Consider the following 20044-nt stretch of genomic DNA (forward strand, 5'->3'; position numbering starts at 1 on the left):
GTTTTATAAGGAACCAAACGTCCTGCACTTTGATTTTATATATACATATTCATGCACATATGCATACAGCCTCTACAAACACACATCTGTTTTCTTAGTCACCAATTATTATACAAATATAACTGTAATGTCTGTGTTTACTAATTGGTATTTAGTAAATATATTGCTATTCTTATAGTGAGAGAGGCTTTTAAAGATAAATGTATCTTTATTTGACATTACTGTCAATATACTAAGGAGGTTTTTAAGGCATTTTTATTATTTACTAGAGATGTAGCAAATAAACACAAAACCAAATATACGGTATACATGAACATACTATTTTGTTTCTGCTGAACAACCTCAGTGTCTTCGCTTCCTGCTTCCTGTTGGATTTCTATCTGGGCTCCTGTGAAGAAATTGTAAAAAGCATATTAAATACAATATTCTGTGTCTGAACTTTTAAAGAAAAGATTTAGATAGAATAAAAGGACCCAGATACACCTCTGTAAGACAAAGGGTAGAGTCCTTTATCAGATCAGGAAAAAATGAAACAGGCCCCCAAAAAAGGCAAAATGTCATTGTAGAAAGAGGCTTTCTATTACAAATACACAGAGTTTGAAATCTAAATAACATTTCATGTGTGTCTGCTTTTATTTTCTCCCCTTTAAAATTCACTATAAGGGATTCTAATGACTGGATCACAGCCCTTATTTCACTGCTGCACTAAATCCCACTAATATGTGAAACATTTACAGGAAAAATTCACAACATCTAAGAGAGTAATTTGTTAAAATTGCTGTGTAGTAGTTAAGAAAAAGTAAGAAAAGGCACAGGACTGGTTAAAAGAAACAAGGGACTTAGGGCTTCATCCAATAATGGCTGCAGATCTTTATATGCCAGTTTCTTTAGTACCTAAGCGTAGGGCCTTTTTTCCTGGAGCAAATCTAAAGCCTCAGTCAGGGATTAGATTTGCTTTACAGCTGGAGGCAAGAAGGTACCTCTGCGTGATAATACAAAAGCCCATAGCCTGAGCAGTAACCCAGCAGAATAACCAGAAGAACCACGTATCCTGTTCTACCCCTCTTCTCAGTCTGAGATGGTTCAAACTCACATCTCCTCTGCAGAAAACCTTAAGCATCATACTGTAAGTCTATTTGACCAGGGGTTCGTGCTACCCCAGCTGAAGCTGAGACACAATGCTGAAAGCAGTGGGACAGTGACAAAGGAGGAAAAATAGGCCATAGTCATATGACCACATGATTAGGGCACTCAGCTACATCAAAACTGCCCTATTCTTGTGCCTTGCTTCAAGGATTATTTTTGTACCTCCAGTTACATGGTTACTGGATCAACTATGTGAACTGTCTTCCAGATGAGTTGTCCTCTCTATCATGACTCCGTAAGTTTTTAATTCTTTTCTATGCATGGCTCATCAATACCATACCAGAAGAGGCATTGGCAGACTTCTGAAAGATGACAAATACTGACCTCCAGAAAAAGGCTGACCCTGAGCTTCTAAGTCAGTGCTCTAAGCTCTAGTCTTTTATAAGTAAATATGGCAGGCATTTCCTGTAAAAGAAAAATGGCTAAAACTTTATTTTGTGAAGGATGGAATCCTGTCAGCACGCGATAACCGTGCTTGGAACATGTTGACTAACATGTACCTATAACCTGCCAAGTTTAAATCCTCAAAGGATTTAGGTAATGAAATGACTAATAGCTGAATACTTATCAGGATTATGTGAATGAGCACTCTAGGTGTCTAAAGAATTTCTCAGTCAAAGAGGAACTGCCTATGTAATTTAGTCCTAAGCTAAGTCCCCCTTTTCCTTATATAATAGGTGGGAAGAATTCATTGACTCAGAACTGGATCCATAACACCCATCTCATTGAACAGGGAGCCACACTGGTGGAAGAGGGGGAAATGTCAAAATCAGGGGTGTGTCATAAACCAAAGTCCCCTTTCATAAAATCATAGAATGGTTAGAGTTGGAAGGGACCCTAAAGATCACCTATTTCCAGCCCCCCCCATGGGCAGGGACACCTTCCACTGGGCCAGGTTGCTCCCAGCCCCGTCCAGCCTGGCCCTGGACACTGCCAGGGATGGGGCACCCACAGCTGCTCTGGGCAGCCTGGGCCAGTGTCTCACCACCCTCACAGTAAAGAATTTGTTCCTAATATCTTACCTAAATCTACCCTCTTTCAGTTTAAAGACATTACCCCTTGTCCTATTGCTACATGCCCTTGTAAAAAGTCCCTCTCCAGCTTTCTTATAGGTCCCCTTCAGGTACTGGGAGGCTGCTATAAGGTCTCCCTGGAGCCTTCTCTTCTCCAGGCTGAACAGCCCCAACTCTTTCAGCCTGTCTTCATAGGAGAGGTGCTCCAGCCCTCTGAGCATCTGTGGTGCTTACATTCCTTGCTGAGCGTTTCTCCCAAATTAAGATCCTCAGCCTAGATACCTCCATGAAATCTGGACAACTACATTTGCCTTAAAAATAACCAGATCAGGAACACATCATTGTTATTATTATTATCATTATTATTATTGTAATTATTACTGTTGTTGTTATTGTTATTATTATAATTGTTATTATTATTGTTGTTGCTATTGTTGTTGTTATTATCATTATTATTGTTATTGTTACTATTCTAATGTAACTTCTGGCTGTGCCCATCATGTAAGCAGAATGAGTACTTGATACTAGAGCTGAAGGATCTTTGTCTGAAGGGATTCAAGCCCGGGAGACTGATGGCTTTGGAGGACAGGATTCTGGGCAGCCTCACCATATCTAGAAGTTGCTGCAGTGCCTGCAGGTTCTTTCAGACTGAAGCTTTTAAATTTTTTCTCACTAACTTTATGTGTGACAACTAGTGATATAAAAAGAAGTAACTTAAGACAGAGTTTAACCATTTTCCATTTCCTGTTAGTCTTTCAGTATCACAGATAATACCATTATCCTCATTTCCTGAGGGTACTGAGGCAGCTGGTGGAGGAGCTTGCCAAGCCACTCTCCATGATTTATCAGCAGCCCTGGTTGACTAGAGGAGTCCCAGAAGACTGGAGGTTAGCCAGTGTGACACCCATCTACAAGAAGGGCCAGGAGGAGGATCTGGGAAACCACAAGCCTGTCAGCCTGACCTTGGTGCTGGGGAGGGTTATGGAGCAGATTGTCCTGACCACCATCATACGGCACATGCAGGACAGCTGGGGCATCAGGCCCAGCCAGCACAGGTTTATGAAAAGTAGGTCCCACTTGATGAACCTGATATCCTTCTAAGACAAGATGACCTGTCTAGTGGACGATGGAAAGGCTGTGGATGTTGTCTACCTGGACCTTAGTAAAGCCTTTGACAACATCTCCCTCAGCATTCCCCCGGAGAAACTGGCTGCTCATGGCTTGGGTGGCTGTACTGTTCACTGGGTAAAAAGCTGGCTGGCTGGCTGAGCCCAAAGCATTGGAACAGGCTGCCCAGGAAGGTGGTGGAATGACCATCCCTGGAGGTATTAAAAAAATGCATAGATGTGGTTTTTAATGACGTGGTTTAGTGATGGACTTGGCAGTCCTGTGGTAACAGTTGGACTTCGTGGTCTCGAAGATCTTTTCCAGCCTGTATGATTCTATGATTCTATGATATGGTTAGGTAAATGCATTCATATCATTATAATAGATACTGATCAGGTGAGACAAATTCCTCTGTAAGTCTTACAAAAAGGTCAGAATTTGCTCTCAACCAACACATCTACGGGAATCTCAGCAGGCACAGAATCATAGAATGTTTGTTTATTCTAGCATGAGAACCTTTGTAACAGAGAAAAATAGCATATACATGTATTCTCGGTCTGTTAATTTTTCTCAAGGAAACGGCAGGGTCTTTTGTTTACTTAGCAAATACATATTTCCCAAAGAAGTTCTAGCTGCATTGGTTTATTTAGCAATTGCATAATGCCACGTTGTTGACCATTATAAAAGTAAGTGTCTTTCAGTTGTAATAATAGTCAAGATAATTTACTATTTGATAATTTGGAAACTGACCTAGTTATTAAGTATTTCTGGATGCACCTTGCTAAGTCTATATCCAGCTGCGAATAGTCAAGCACAGAATGTTTGTGGAGGTGGCATGGGATTAGGTCAATATCCTTTAGTCACTCAGGACATCTGAAAATACTTTCCACAGAGTGTGATTCAAATGAAGAGGAGTTTTCTGGACACTGTCTAACACACACTTTTCAAAGCAATTATCAGGTAACATTGGGTAGTACAAATAATGTTCTTGTTCAGTGAGTGACTGAAGATGCTTTTGGCTGACGCTGCGTGAATCTAAACGTAAGCTTATACTCTTAAGTGACTGTTGTATTTTGTGGTTAAATCAACTTGCCCGTATTTTAGTGTTTATTTCACAAACTATAAAGGAGCCTAAAATTATATTTGCACTTGTCAACCTTTTGAAAATGATAAGCAAGATAAATTTACATAAGCAGTCTGAAGATTTAAAAATGTTAGTTGACAGGGCAGTAATTGCTGTAACTGAAAGGGACTGACTTGGCAAACGGGCATTCATGCAAGTAATTTCAATTTGAGTGGTCCCATTGACTTAATAGGGCTACTCATACTAATAACAACTGTCAAGACCAGCCTGATGGATATAATATTGACAGGAGAAAAACCACATACAAAATGACGGATTGCATGTGTCAAATAAATCTCCCAGTCCTGCTCACACTCAGTATCAGTAATTTATATAAATATTTGGCATAGGGTATTATCAATGCACAATTAGTTACTGAAAATCATTGCCACGAATATTCCTTTCTGGTCTATTTGCAAAAAGAAGTTGCAAGAGATCTTGAGGAATCTGGTATTAGCTCCTGGTAGATGACAAGATACTGGGAAAGACTGACCAGTGGTCTGATCTTGCAACTGGAAAATACAATGTTTTAAATTTCATAAAAAACCCAACATTCATAACCATTCCTAATACAAAATGCAACAGGAATAAAATGCTTTTGTAAGGCATAAGCGATATGAAAACCTGGCATTTTAAGACATGATTAACTGTTCTTTTGGATTTGATCTTCAAGGTTACCTTCCAAATGTAGTTCTATGCAGTAGTTTGAGGCATTATTAAATTAAATCAGTCCAGTTAATAGACAGACATTACATATTTAATGTAAACTGAAAAAAAAGATACAAAGAACACAACCATCTGTTAAGTGAAACAATAAAATTAGTGTAGTTGTTTAAAATATATTACTATATCTAAAGAGAGTATTTTTATTTTCCCAATAAAAAAGAGAACTTCTTACCTATCTGATGGATACAGCAAACTGCTAACAAGAAAGCCCATTTTTGTACCCATATCCACCTGCCAAACCCCATTTCGAGTGGAGTCTGGCACAAGGATGTTGGGTCTAAAGTTGGTCAGGAGGAACAATTCCCTTGTACTCTGTCAGTCTTATATAGTAGGTGACTTTGGCTTCAGTCCCAGACTGATTCACAGAGTCTAGAAAGGTGGGGTTTGGGGGATTTTAGCAAATGAACAGGTAAACAGAGGATGCTCTTCCTTCCTCAGAAAGTGGCCAATGGTATTTGCATTTTGGGCCGAGTATATATGTACATATATTTTGTTAAGGTTCAGCTTAATGAAGAAACAGAACATGACTGCAAATGAAACACAACTCCTCCTCCACAAATAACAGGCCCTAGAACAAATTTAATTTGGTGCTGCTTTACAGTTATGCAGATAGCACGCAAGTAACTATTACAAGTTTTTCAATACTGTAACTGATGCCAGGCAGCTCCTTGGCAAAAAAGGATTTCTGAAGTCTGAGGAGGCATGGAGTACTTCATATGTGGGGACCCAGCATTAGGAAGTCACTCTGTGCCTCTTGGGGCAGCTAATCTTCCTGTAAAAAGAACAGACTAAAAACCTTGAAGGGTCCTGCGCTATGACACGGTCACACTGCGTGTAAGCCAGGGAAACTCTTCTGTGTGGCACAGACGAGCATTAGGCACCTGTTTGTGGAACATTAAGCCAGCTTCACCTAGATTATATCCTACATTTATTACAGGTGGGCTTAAACCATGAAATCTACTTCTGAATTCTCTGTATAATCTGATTTTGCCTTCTTGTAGAAAATACCAGTAGTAATTTCAGGCAGCCTTACACTAGCTTTGTATGGAAAAAAAAAAAGAGTTAGATTGATTATGGCCTGTAACCATGATAACATTGTTTCAGTATCATTCCTGCATAATTCTGTTTACATCCATGGACTTACAAGGACTACAACTTAGAGAAACAGGCAATGATTCAGGCCTGTAAGACTTGTCAGTAGATGTTTTAATGTACTTTTTTACTGAAGGTTGCCTTTTTGCAGTTCTACTGGATTATAATTTCAAAAGCAGGACATGTCACTTTATCCTTCTTTTTTTGGTTTGGCATTGGAGATAGGTAGGATGATTGTTCTGGGCAGATTGCTGTCTCTTTCAAAGGTCAGTAGACCTTATGGTAAAAGATGGACAAAAATGTTCAAAGTTAGTGAAACCATTATTTTAAAACTGCTAGATATGGTGAAAACAACGCACAGTCCAGCACTTGGTATACACATAACATTTACCCTCGGTTCATCTTCATCTTCAGCCTCCTGCCAGTTTACAAGAACAGCTGGTGGATGCAAAAATCTTCATCATAACAAATGGAATGAGAGCTGCTGCTCAGTGAGGGTTTTAGCAAGAGGTACATGGGTAGTATAGTTGGGGTGGGGGAGCCACAGAAGAAGCAAAAAAAAAAAAAAAAAAAAAAAAGTAAAAAAGTATACTAGAATGTGTAGAGATGCAGAAAGGACTTTTTTGCATAAAATGGGACAGTATTATCTTCTGCCTGTCTGGTAAGATTCAGTTCAGCAGTCTCTGCTGATGTTTGCCATTTCTGCTGAAGCAGGGGAAAGAAACCAAGTCAGGAAGGTGTCTTAACTGTAAAATGTGATCACAGCTGATTGCCTAATTTCCTTGGGTTCTTAACAAAATCCTACCCTGCAATTAAAAATTTTTAAATATTTCCGTAAAGGAATAGGAGAGTATAATACAATGTTCCATTCAGGTGTTACTGAACTGTGTCAATTTTTTCCCATTTATTTCAGTTCAGCCCTTATTTCCACTTTTGTTTAGTACTAAATATATTAGAACCGCACTCATTTAGTATTATAAAATGAACAAAAATGAATTCCTTTATGAAATATCTGGATTTGATTTTTGGACTGAAATCAGTGGTAGCTTCCTATGGCAAGGTTGGGGTACTTTGGCCTGCTGTATCATGAAACATGTTCCCTGTCAAAATATCCAGGATGTTTAATGAAGTTACATCTCCATAATCAGCAGTAAGCTGTTTACACACCTTAGATCTGTATCTTCATGCTTCAGCAGACCAGGAGAAAAGATTGGATTTCCTGTCCATAGAACGTTGTTTTATTCTGTGCTAGTACTGATAATAAACATAAATTCATCGGTACATAGTGAAGGCAAATGATATCTTGTTTACGTGACCAGTTAGCTGTATTAAATATATATACACTAGTTCCACGTAAGCAATTAAACAAGCCATCCAACAAACTAGGCTTTCAGCAACTCGTGTGTGCATACCTTTAGCAATGGGCGACATGGGATGGTCAGAAGTAGCAGAGCTTGCTTCCCTTCTCAGTTATACCCACCCCTACATGAGGAGAGTAACAGAATACCAGGATTTTCTTGTGTTACTTTAAAATACTTGGAGAGAGTTTCTTGTTTCTCATTGGGTATACTAGAGCAAGGGACTACTGATAAAGGGAGGAGTTTTCTGAGGGGGCAATTAGTGCTTCTGATACGTGGTGAAGTTGAGGAGGGTGTCTGTATCTAAGATGACTAGGTATCAGTGGGGTCAAGGCTATTCTTTCTTTTGCCCTGTGTCTTTTTTTGGAGTTGTTGTCAAGCAGAGTGCTCGTATCAAATGCTTCTTTCTTCTAAGATAGTTTTTTGTTTTCACTCATTATAACTCTTTGTGATTAAAACAATGTAATTCAAACTTGAATATGCTGCTTCACTAAGCATTTACCAGGGCATGGTATTATAGAGCTGTTGTGAAATTTGTCCCAGTTGTATTTGAAGGTGTTCTTCAAAAGCTGTTGCTCAGATATTTTTCTCAAAACTTTACATATTCTGGAGGTGTTGTGATAGCTACTGCTGAGACTGAAATTTTTCACCTCCAGGGAGTAGTGGTATTGAAATGATGTTCTACTGTTCAGCTTATCTAACCACACAGCCTCTTTCTCTTCCTCCCTCTCCACCACAAGGAGTGGGTGAAATTGCTAATAACAAAACAGGTACGGAAGAAATTCAGGTCACTCTGTTAGGTAGCTTATGAGATTTTTAGAAATTATCAGGCTATGAGATTTTACTGCTTGCTGGGGAAATCATATACATAGATGAGAATATCACAAAACCCAGAAGGGTTTAAGTAAAATTGTTCATTGATCACATGGGTAATAGCTCCAAGTAGTTCTTGTAGATTAAAAATGTAGCGGGAGGACTTCTGAGTTTTCCAGATGGTACAGTGAAAAGAGCTTACCTATGCAGGCAGGGAGAATCAAGCTCTCCTTTTCAGTTGCATGAGGGGAAAGAAACCCCAGAAACAAGTCCTGAAGTATGTTGATAACAGGAACGGAAGCAGCTGTCTTTATTGTTAATGTAAACCACAAATCCACTAAGGGACCACGGTTTTGGTATTGTCTGGCCATAAACCAAAGCACTTTCATTTGCAGGAGGGAATGTTCAGGGAGGTGTTGAAGGCATTTTTGTTTCTTCCTTGGGTTTTTTTCTGTTTTTCTCAGGTTTTAATGTGTGTGAAATCCAGAAGCTTATATTGACATCTCGGTGTCAAAAAACATTGAAATTAATTTAGGATATTGTTGGGTTGATATAGACCAGCTCATTTTGTAGGAGGTTATTGGAAATTAATTACAACAGTTAAGGATACAGCTGACAAGTATTCTTCTGATTCTTATTTTCAAAAATCTATACCAATGGATTGTTCACTGAAAGTGCCTCTTGTAATAGTAAATCAAATATATGTGTTATTTGACCCATAATTCTGACAATGGGTATATTCTCTGCAGTTTTACCTTTTCATCTTGGTTTCTTGCATAGAAGTATGGCCGAGATGTGAGACATTGCTCATACTACTTTAATGTAAAATTTTGAATGCCACATAAAATGTGAATATCATATATACTGTGAATACTATAATTACAACTTGAAAGTAGATCATATAATATGAGGGTGGAAGTTAGAAAGTGGTAGTATTAAGGCATTAAGAAAACCAAAATTCATCTGCCTTCTCTCTTCAAATTACAACTCCACTAGTGTTGAGAACTTCTACCTCCTCACAAGTATGATAAACCAGAGACAGCTGGGACCTGGGAAAAGCTGCATTGTGCCTCAGATTTGTGAAGACCTTACTTGCCACGTGAACTGGGAAAATGAATGAATAGTTGGATTGGCCAAAGAAGAGAATATTTATTGTGGTGTGGAAAGTAAAGTAATGACAGCCTGCAATTAACGTAAACCAAGTTGGCATTAACTTAAGCAGAGAATCCGGCACACCCTTTCCACCTAGCTCTGTAGAGGTTTCGATGCTCTCTGTGGTTTGCCCTGGTAATGCTTTTCTCAGCTTTCTCTGATTGCCTCAACTGTTCTTTCCTTCCATCAGTCTACAGGTGACTCACCAGGGTTTTGCTTTCCAGCCCTACCCAGGGATTCAAGCTCACTTTCCACCCTTTTTTTTTAATGGCTTCTTACCTTCCCGCTAATAAATAAATGCACTGCCACTGTGGAAGAAAATGGTGGACACACTCTGGCCACAGGTTCTTTGCCTGGTTCTTGGAATAGATGATGCAGTCTGTTTTCTGTTTAGTACAGCATGTCACATCACCTAAGAATTATCTCAGAGAGGCTTCTCTATGGAAAACAAAGCTGCACATAGCCTCATGGTGAAAAGCACATGGAGCATTAAACTTTTACAATGAATGGCAGATGAGCTCTGTGTTGTATGTGGCTGTTACTGCTTTTCAGTTTGTTACAGTAACTTTAGAACTGGCTGTGCAAGGTGCTGTGGGACACAGAAAACTGGCTGTGGAGATCAGATCATTTAAATGGAAAACAAGTGAGAGAAAAGCAAGAGGAGTGAAGGTTAGAAGAAACAAAGTAACTTGCCTCATTTGTCAGTGACATTAGTCATAGTTTCTTAATTGCAGAGTGACACCTTAAGTGCACAGTTGTGCTGTCTCCCCTTTTCTTGATTCTGTTTCAAAGGATTTGGAAGAGAACCCTGTAACTGGTGTGTTGAACTGTTGACAGTCAAGGAAAAGCAGAGCAAGAGCTCTGCTCACTTTAACTAAGGCAAATGAAAGATGCAAGGAAAATAAATGAACATCATGTCTAATACCTTGGCAACAATGGCTTCTGTGCATTTCAAATTGAAATTGAATTAATGAAATGTGGTAATTTGTGTTGTGGTTTTCAAATATAATAGCTCTTCTTAAGCATGCATCTTGCTTGACTTCTACGCGGTCAGTATATAATCTACGTGAGCTCAAACCTTCTTTCTCATTGTGATTCTTGCTCCTGGGCTTTAACTATGTGAGTACCCAGCTGTACTGGCTGAATCATTTTTTTAGCTAATTGCCATCCTTGAAAAATATCTGGAAAAACATTTAATAGCTTTGCTGGCAGAAAGCTGCTATGTCTTGGCTTATCTCAATATTTTTGATTGTTGGGTACTATTTTTTATAAATTGGGAAAATGTATATATCTACGTGGAGAATCATTTTTACCAGGTTTAATGTCCTTAGGTTCATCATGCACTTCATTCAGCTGAAAACATAACTTTTCCATTGTACATGCTATCTGAAAACTCAGCTGGTACATTTTCACCTTCAGTATTTGCTGGGTTCTCACAGTACTGGGGTGGTGTTTATAGCTCTCATTTGGTTTGTCTGGCTGGATTTCAGTTTTGTTTTCCTCTTCTGCATAGTGCTGAGTGAGCTTTTCCAGACTAATTTCACCACTGATGCTTTGTTATCTGTTTGGCGTTCACTGTCCTATATGTTGTTATGCTTTTCCCTTGCCTGTGCATGTTTTCTTCATCTCATAAATTGCTTATTCTGTGTGTTATTAATAACATATGTGAGCCAAATATGGCCTTTTGAATCCTTGGTGGGAGGCTTAGATATAGTTCATTTTTTCCTTTATTTTTCTTCTTCACGAGCTTGGCATAATTATTTCTCCTGCTCCAGTAATTGCATGTAGCCCCTTATTTTAACGATTTTTTTTTTTTTTCCTAAAGCACTCTCAAGTTTTCATTTGCATTTCTTTGCCTACTTCAGAATCTGCTGTTGATCACATTTTGGTGTATTTTCCTTGTATTGTGAGGCTTTCTCGGTGATAATCGATGAATCATTTCTGCATCTGTTACACAAAAAACTATTCACATTTGAGTATGTTCATTACCGCTGCACTTATCCTCAGTGCTTGACAGACTAAGTTTGTGCCCATATTGGTAGGTAACTTTAAGTCTGATGACTGAATGTGGGGACCAGGCTCTTGGTTTAACTCCTGTCTGCAGTGCTGACTGAGTTTAGAGGCTCAGTTGAACTGCTGAAGGAGCCAAGCTTTTCATCCCTTATGTCCTTGTCTGCCCTAATCTTCAGATTAATGGAAGTTACCTGGCATCCATCCTGAGCAGACAAACAACAATGCAACAATTCAGTTTTCAGTTCATGGCTCTTCTGCTCCTTCTTTCCATGTCTGTCTTCAATAGAGAGTACAAGACCAATCTACAAGTTGAGAAAAGTCTTATGCAGTCCAGTTAACAAATAAAAGCTCAGCATAGATAGTCTTGTTGTGGGCTACCAAGTGTGCAGCAGAGTCTGCCTGTTTTGGGATAGCTGATGCTAAAGACTATCATGGTAGTTGCCCCGCTCTCGGCTCTGTGACACTCTGTTCTGCCCCATTAGTTAAGATGCGATTCCCAAGCAGTTCAAACCCACCTAAAACAGAGCTGCTGCTATCACCTTTTCCCCGGCACTGGCTACACGTCCACTTCCTCCCTAGCTCCAGCCTTGGCACTCTTATGGCCCCCACAGTGAACCAGGTTAGTGAATAGCCTGCCTGGCTCCAAAATTTCATTGCCCTTTTCTGCAAGATTATCCAGCATGACTTTAATTATTTTCTAAAGTTTTGACAACTATAGAAATCAATCATTTTTTGTGGCTTATTATCTATTGTTTCTCCAAATTCTTGAGTACATGAACTGAAAACACATCTTTTATAGATAATGTATTTGTGGCTTGAAATTTTTTGGAGGGAGCTTCTAGGACTTCGTACAAGCCCTCCTTGTCTTCTCATAACACATCTAGATGCTGCAGGAGCACCTGTAAGCTTTTCCCTTTCCTACTAATTCTGTTTCAGTCTTTCTTTTCCTCACTTATTTCTATTTCAATTTCAGAGCTCCACTTTAACGTTCAAAAATCACCATGAGATTGCTAAATGTGCTCCTGTCTGCTCAAGGCTAGGGAACCAGTGTTCTAGTTTAATTCCTTTTTCTATATATAGTCATCTTTCATCAAATTCTTCCTAAAAGTAGGATTTTCTGGATCCCTAGGCATTGTCCTATACATAAGACATCACAAGGGCTTCCATGTCCATGGATAGGCTGTGAGCCATGTAGCTGTGGCTATACTACACTGTTACAATGTTCTCTGAATGCTATCTGTCAAAACGTATTCAAAACACGGTCCAGCCTGGCTGTGAGTACAGCACCTGTGCTCTGTGTTCTTATCCAGCAAAAAGAATAAGAGAAGCAAAGAATGGATGTGAATTTGGTGTTATCTTGCCCCAGTCTAATCAGGCAAAGAAGCTAGGCAGGAATAGGTTTAAGCAAGCTTCTGCTTTCCACAGACTGAAGCATCATCCTTTATTTTAGGACCAAACAAAAATTATGGGACAGCAAAGTGCTGCCTGCCACTGCTGGGGTACATAAAGAGCTGAACTGAGTTTCAAACCACTTGCAACTCATTCAAAGTACTTAAGCAGAAATACCCAGCTTTTGTTCCCTATGTCTGAGTATGAGCATGAATAGGACACAATTAATGGTAAGAATCTTGATGTTTCTCCTACTGCACTGTTTGCTTCCAGTTGCAGCAAAAGTTTTCACTATATTAATTGCTGTTATCATTTTACTGCTAAGATGAGTTTTAATTTTAACTATTTTTCTGTGCAAACAGAAAGAACATCCAAAGCAACTCACACGTGGTTTAAATTAATTGCCATTCTGCATATGGTATTTAAGGGCCAGTCAAAGTAGAACACTGATGGATCTCATGCAGTCAGGATTTGCTGCAAGTCACCCATTCTGTTTATTCTTTGCACATCGTAACCTTTCTGTCTATGCACGTGTATGCATGTATATGCATGTTGCTCTGCTAGTTTACTGTAATGAATATATTGCAGCTGCTGAAGGAGATGATCCTGATAGCTGTAATGGGGTTTGTTTCTTCACTTCTAGTCTCAAATTCACAAAGAGAATTTGAAATGAACCAAGCTTTATTTCTTCTCATTTCTGTGACATACATCTGTAAAGAAGAAGGGAGTATCTGCAACTTTAGCAATCTCATTTCATCCAAATTCAACTGTATTTAAGGGCCACTTCCAATAATGGTGCTGACTGATCTGTAGAAACATTGCAAAGAAACAATAAAAAACTTTTTTTGCAGCTTTCTGAACATAATGAGCAAGATTCTGATTTCATTTCCATGCTTGTATGTCATATCCAAAGGTATTCAGGTACTCTGCTTACAGATAAGAAGCTTAAGAATCAGACTAAATGCAGATAGTGTGGTATTGAAGTGACTTAGTTAAGACAGGAGGTCTGAAGAGGTGGTCTGAGATCCTGAAGGTCATAATCCAAACACCTGTCCATACAGGCTCTTTATGAAACTCTTAAATAAGATTTCTTAAAATTTGTGGGTTAAGGTATGAACTGTTTGGATCCTATGTAGGAAGGGTAGACTTTAATATGAAAATCAATCCCTGGGAATATAAATCTTGCTTCCATCTCATTACTGAGCTTGTTGATTCTCTGTCAGGAAACAGCAGGCAACGGTGTGAAGGGCTGTGAATTTTCTCCACCACTTTTTTTCATGTGCTGATGCGTTTCCATGCACCTCAGCTGCATACTCTACAGCAGCCCTCATTCCTGTTCCTAACCCTTCAATCCCACTATTAGCTACAGACTGCAAACAGCCTCCTCTGCAACTCCAAGCTGTTTGTACTCACCCAAATGTCCTAACAAATGCTCTTCCAACTTCCTTTTAAATTCAACATGTGCTGTCTGCAACATCATTACTTGTACTCCAGTATTCACCTGCCTATTGCTTCATAAACCCCTCCACACAAGAGTATCTCATGCTTTCTGACCCTTCATTAAGAGAAGAATCTTGGACACATGCTTGCTGTGTACACTTGAAGCGGCCTCTCATTCTCAGTCACTGTTTCTGGCTACAGAAGGATGTCTTGCTCTTCTGAAAAGGGAAAGTGGAGAGGGTTATAATATGCGTATAAAAGAAGAGGAAGTATCAGGAAAGCAACTGAAGAAGCAGAAGTAGAGTTGTGTTCCACCAAGACATGTCTTCCAGCTCTGATAACAGCAATCCCTAGTTGCAGGTTATTGTAGCTCAAGTAACTATTCAAATCTGTTAACTCTTCTTTTGATAGCATCTAAGTAATAAGTAAACATCAAATTAGCTTATTAAATAACATTGCATATAAAAGTGCTTGAAATCTCATCATAATGAAAAAAAGAGGATACAGCTCTTTTCATTATATGTTTCTTAGGGTATCCCACACCCATACTATCCTGAGACAGTGTAGCTCGTTGTCTGTGTAGAGCACAATATCTAAATTCATAAACCATAAATTCATAAGTTCATAGTACTTAAGCTAAGATCAAGCGTTTTGAACAACCTGTTGAGCTTTCCCAATCCATTTGTTGATAGAGTAGGTAAAGCAGTTAAACTGTTTCAAACCGCTTGCATCTCATTCAGAGTACTTTGGGAAACAAGCAGAAATACTCAGCTTTTATGTCTGAGTATGAATGTGGGTAGGACACAAATCACAGTAAAACTCTTTATGTATATTGCAAGAAATGTAATTAGAAATGATAGCAAAATAAATTGGCTCTAATTCAGAATTGAAGTGGTGGTGTAATCAGTAACAGGAATCTGATGGGGCTGTGGTCTCTTACAGGAGTGGCTATGGCAGTCTGCTGAGAGCTGTAAGTTCTTGGATTTCTTTTCAACTTTATGATTTCCTTCTGGAATGCCAATGTGTGAAAGTCCTCGGTGTGTCTGATTTCTCTTCTATCTTTTGCCTGGCTAAAATAATGTTATTATAAATGTCTCAAGAAGGAACTAACGAATTCTACATTTACATACTAGTATGATAGGAACTTGATACTGCTTGTTACTGGAGTAAAAATCTCTAATTATTGGAAATCAGTAATAAAAATGCTAACCCTTTCCACCAGATTTTGGTGTGCAGAGGGTAGAAATGGGCTCTTCCACCTGCAATGACTTTGTTATACCTTGGCACTAGGAGCAAATTACAGTTTCTTTTAGGCTGTCCTAATTTGAGCAAAGGAACTAGTCCTCTCTTGTTCCACTCATGAAAGCAGTGTTTCACCTCCTGCTTTGACTGTATTAACACTCAGATGAAACCAAACATCGGCTGTGCCATGTCCTTCCATACACTGATGCACATACAATGCCTTACATATATCCTTTATGGTTCACAGGTCAGTATCACAGCAGCCCTGAGCTTATAGAATCATAGAATCATTTGGGTTGGAAAATACCTTTAAGATCATCAAGTCCAACCATTAACCCAACACTGCTAAATCCACTGCTGAATTGTGCTTCTAAGCATCATATCTAGACATTTTTTGAACAATACCGGGGATGGTGATTCCACCACCTTCCTGAGCAGCCTGTTTCAATGCTTGATCACTCTTTCAGTAAAGAAATTTATCCTAATATCCAATCTCCGCCTCTCCTGGCACAACTTGAGGCTGTTTCTTCTTGCTCTATCACTTTTTCCCTGAGAGAAGAGATGGACCCCCACATGCCTACAGCCTCCTTTCAGGTAGTCATAGAAAGCAGTAAGGTCCCCCCGAGCCTCCTTTTCTCCAGGCTAAGCAACCCCAGCTCCCTCAGCTGTTCCTCATAGGACTTCATCTCTAGACCCTCCACCAGCTTTGTTGACCTTCTTTGGACACGCTCCAGCACCCCAATGTCTTTCTTGTAGTGAGGGGCCCAAAACTGTTACAGTGGTTCTGTGATATTTCAAAGGATAATTTCAACGTAATGTGTAAAGTTTCAAGCCACAAACCTGACCAACTAAAAGGGTTTTTAGGCACATTTTTTATATTTGAAAGGCAAATAGACTTCTTTTCTGCTTGCTTTCAAGTTTATAAGAGGAGTTTTTCCATTGTATTCGGTTTGAACATAATCACGTCAGCTATGAGGGAATGTTTTTGAGTCTCTTACGTAATACAATGTATTGTTGGATTAACAGCAAACGTGCTTTAATTGTGAAGGCTAAAATGGTCTCAACCACAGAGCATGCTGTACACACACCCTGGACTATTCAGTGGGTTTTCACATTTTTGTGTTACTTTGCTCCTAACAGAAGGAACATCCTGTGTGTTTCAAGATCAAAGACAAATAGGACTTTGGGAAAGAATATCCAGTTTGACCACTCACGAAAGAACTCAATGAGCTTATTCTGTATGTCAGACACTTTAGCTGTACCCAAGAAGACATTTGGCTACAGAACTGTTTGCTAGGATATTTGTGGAACAAAGCCATATAAAAGTTCTGAATGGAGAAAAACCTTTGATATGTTAAATTTTGAAATCAAGGAAAATAATATGAAGTAGAATGTCAGGAAACTCTCATGTTTGTTCTTTTGGGCGTCACTGCTAATTAGTCACTATTCCAGCTAATATTTGCTCATAAAGAGAAAGGATAGTGAGTATATTTGCGCATGTAAGTTAGTCAGTTCTACATCAAAAGTTATTTAAAAAACAATTTCCCTCAGACCTTTTTTGTTCAATGGCCCTTGAATGTTAATGTGGGAAAGCTGTTCCTGTGTGCTTACAGGCAGGAAGATTATCTGAATTGATTTAATGAAAAACATCTTGGGGAAAGAACTGTCTTCAGATATTTTTTATGTGGTCCAGAAATCCAGACAACAAAAATTATGACAAAGATCTATGCAAATTTATATTTTTCTTAAATTATGCTGATTTGCTAAAAAGTAAGAATTTGCACTTTTAGTTTAGCGATTAACCTTAGATATTCTCTATTCTTCACAGCTGGGGAAGAACTTATTATACAGAGAGCACTATTCACCTCCCACTGTAATCAATGAAGAGACTTCTATGGAAGCTCATACAAATTTCATTAATCCTTTAATAATGTATGCTTTGATAACGATTGTATCCTTTCACATGCTGCCTTACTAAGTGGACAAAATGCTTCCTAGCCCAAGGCAATGCATAATGCAGAATCATGGAAGCTGAATGACTGCATATCTACTGACATGAATTATTATCTTGAACCATCACTTACACATTAGCTGGAACATGACTGAGTCTAGTTTTGATTTGTTCCTGAATCTGTCTTACATCTTTACCTTATGGCACTGCTCAATGTGATTATACAATGTTCTCCAAACTGAGACCTTCTTACCAATTGCTATGATTTTGTCAAGCTTTTAATTGTTTAGTTAACATTTTAGACTTTTGATCTACTTGTGCTAAATATTCCTGGAAGAAGGAGGTGGAAGTATTTCAATTGGAATGATCCAGCTTTTCAGAATATGGCAAGAGAATACATTGCTTGATATATCATTTAACAAATCACTATGTTGCAGCATGAGGGAATTTAGGGGGATTTTGCTTCTATTTAAAAAGCATGTCTTGACAACTACACTTGAAAAGCAAACTACTGTTTATTAGAATTTACTGGAATTTGAGTTGTTCATACAGCTGCTGCTGACGTTTAGCTCTGAGAGGTCCTGGTATTTCTATTGTGTGGCAAAGCATTTAGTAGATGTCAGATCAAATTTCACTTTTCTGTAATTGAGCAGAAAAGTAAACGAGATGCTGGGGAACAGAATCAAACATTTCTGATAAATACGTGTTTGCTTTGCGAATAATTTGGAGGGTTGTTCACACACACACATACACCCCTCCAACACTAACACAAAACAAGAACAGTAGGTAAGTTGGTGTTGGTTTTACCCATATGAGAACTACCTCCAATCTGTTCATTGAGTATAAGACTGACCGCAGTAGCTGAGAGGAATTGTCCATCCAACCCAATCTGTGGTAGTGGCCAATGTAGTGTTCCAAGGAAAGAGCTGAGCAAGCACAAAGTGATAATTCTGAAAAATAGCCTCCTATACTCCACAAATAAATGGCTCAGAGGATCTCTTTAGGTTCACTATCTTTATGGTTTTGTTGTTGTTATTAAGCTAAAAGGGCACATGGATTATGGTTGCAGTCAGTATGGAGAAGAAGCAAACTTACAATAGAAATTAAAAGACCTTGAAGGCAGACTAATTTCATCCTCTTCTTGACTTTATGTTGCAGCTCAGCTGTTGCCAGCAGATCAGCTTCCTTTTCACTGCCCCTTTTCTTCTTGCTCTTGGCTGTTGCTGCTACTGGATTACAAGTGTGACAGCTTCCTCTTACAGAAGCCAAAGGGAGATGGAAAGTGGAGCACTGACTGGGAAAGAGGGTGGAGGAAAAAAGTGGGACTTGAGGATCATAAAGGGAGAATAGCTTGGAAGAATGTGTGACAAGACAGAATGCAGAAAGGTGTCAGAGGGAAGTGGGTACCTATGGATGAGTGAGGAAGCTGAGAGTGTATGTGAGGTAGCAACTGAAAAAAAGAATCGTATAAAATAACTTTTTGTACCTCCAGATCCTGGAGGTAAACTAAATTAAACACAACTAAAGACATGGGCTAGCCTTTCTGACTGAAAGAGTTAAAGGACTTAGTATAAAGAATTCCTTTTTGTACTGTTCTGGGCAAGCCATGGAAAGGACGTCATGCTTCTGAATTTTATTTGTCTTGGAGGTGGTGTGCGGACATCCTTGTATCTCACAGTCTCCTTTAAATGACATTGCTTGCTGGAGTTTAAGAAAAGTTTCTGTCCCTAGTCAGCTTTGATCCCTCCCCTCTGATGACTGCTGTTCACACCATGAACACTGTGACTATTGTCCTTAAACTAGCAGAGCAGGGGCCACACTACTACAGAAATTAGTAGCAAAATCCCAGTTCCAAGCAGTTTTATGTTTCCTTTAAGCTTCATAAATGCCATAGGTAACCTTAGATGCCTATTACTGTTCTTTCTTTCCTCCCTTCCGCGTCTTTGTATCTTTTATCTCCAAGAATTCTCACATTTCATGTTTGCACAGCAGAGCAGAGAGTAATTCTATGCCACTCTACTACCAGCACCACCATGGCTTAATAAATATCTAAATAAATAATAGCAGGGCAATGCAGAGAGTTGTGAACAAAATGAAACTCTAATCTAGTTTGGCAAAGCATGCATGTGTGTATTTCAAAGAATTGATTCGACCATAGTATGTTACAGTGCCTAGCACAGGAACATCCTGGTCCATGTGAGTGGCATTCTCAGCTGTTAGGGTAACACTAGAGGCAAAGCAAGCATTTAGTTTATTCTGAAATGTGTATGTTCTTAAACTACCTTTCTGAATAAGTATGTGGAATGGAATTGGGTATTAAGTGGAATCTGACTTTACAGACTTAAGTAATCCCAGTTGTTCCAACAGAGCTATCCATGAATTTACAGTTTCATAAATTCTCAAGAATGTTGCTGAGTTGACAGCTAAGAACCAGTACCCCACATCCTCAAAATAGAAATCTTCTTAATGAAATGCAATC

At 38.9% G+C, this 20044-nt stretch overlaps 1 protein-coding gene across 1 annotated transcript in view; it reads right to left on the bottom strand.

Moving 5' to 3' along the window:
• Positions 1-5360, bottom strand: part of LOC101923753 (mucin-5AC-like) — a 44979-nt gene extending 39619 nt beyond the window's left edge. The window contains exons 1-2 of the mRNA XM_055814170.1: positions 5288-5360; positions 320-388 (exon numbers count right to left, since the gene is read on the bottom strand). Of these exons, the coding sequence (XP_055670145.1) occupies positions 320-388; positions 5288-5360 (142 nt within the window). The remainder of the gene's footprint in view (positions 1-319; positions 389-5287) is intronic.
• Positions 5361-20044: the final 14684 nt, after the last annotated feature.

This window comes from Falco peregrinus, chromosome 9 (assembly GCF_023634155.1).
Source record: "Falco peregrinus isolate bFalPer1 chromosome 9, bFalPer1.pri, whole genome shotgun sequence".
Taxonomy (NCBI): domain Eukaryota; kingdom Metazoa; phylum Chordata; class Aves; order Falconiformes; family Falconidae; genus Falco; species Falco peregrinus.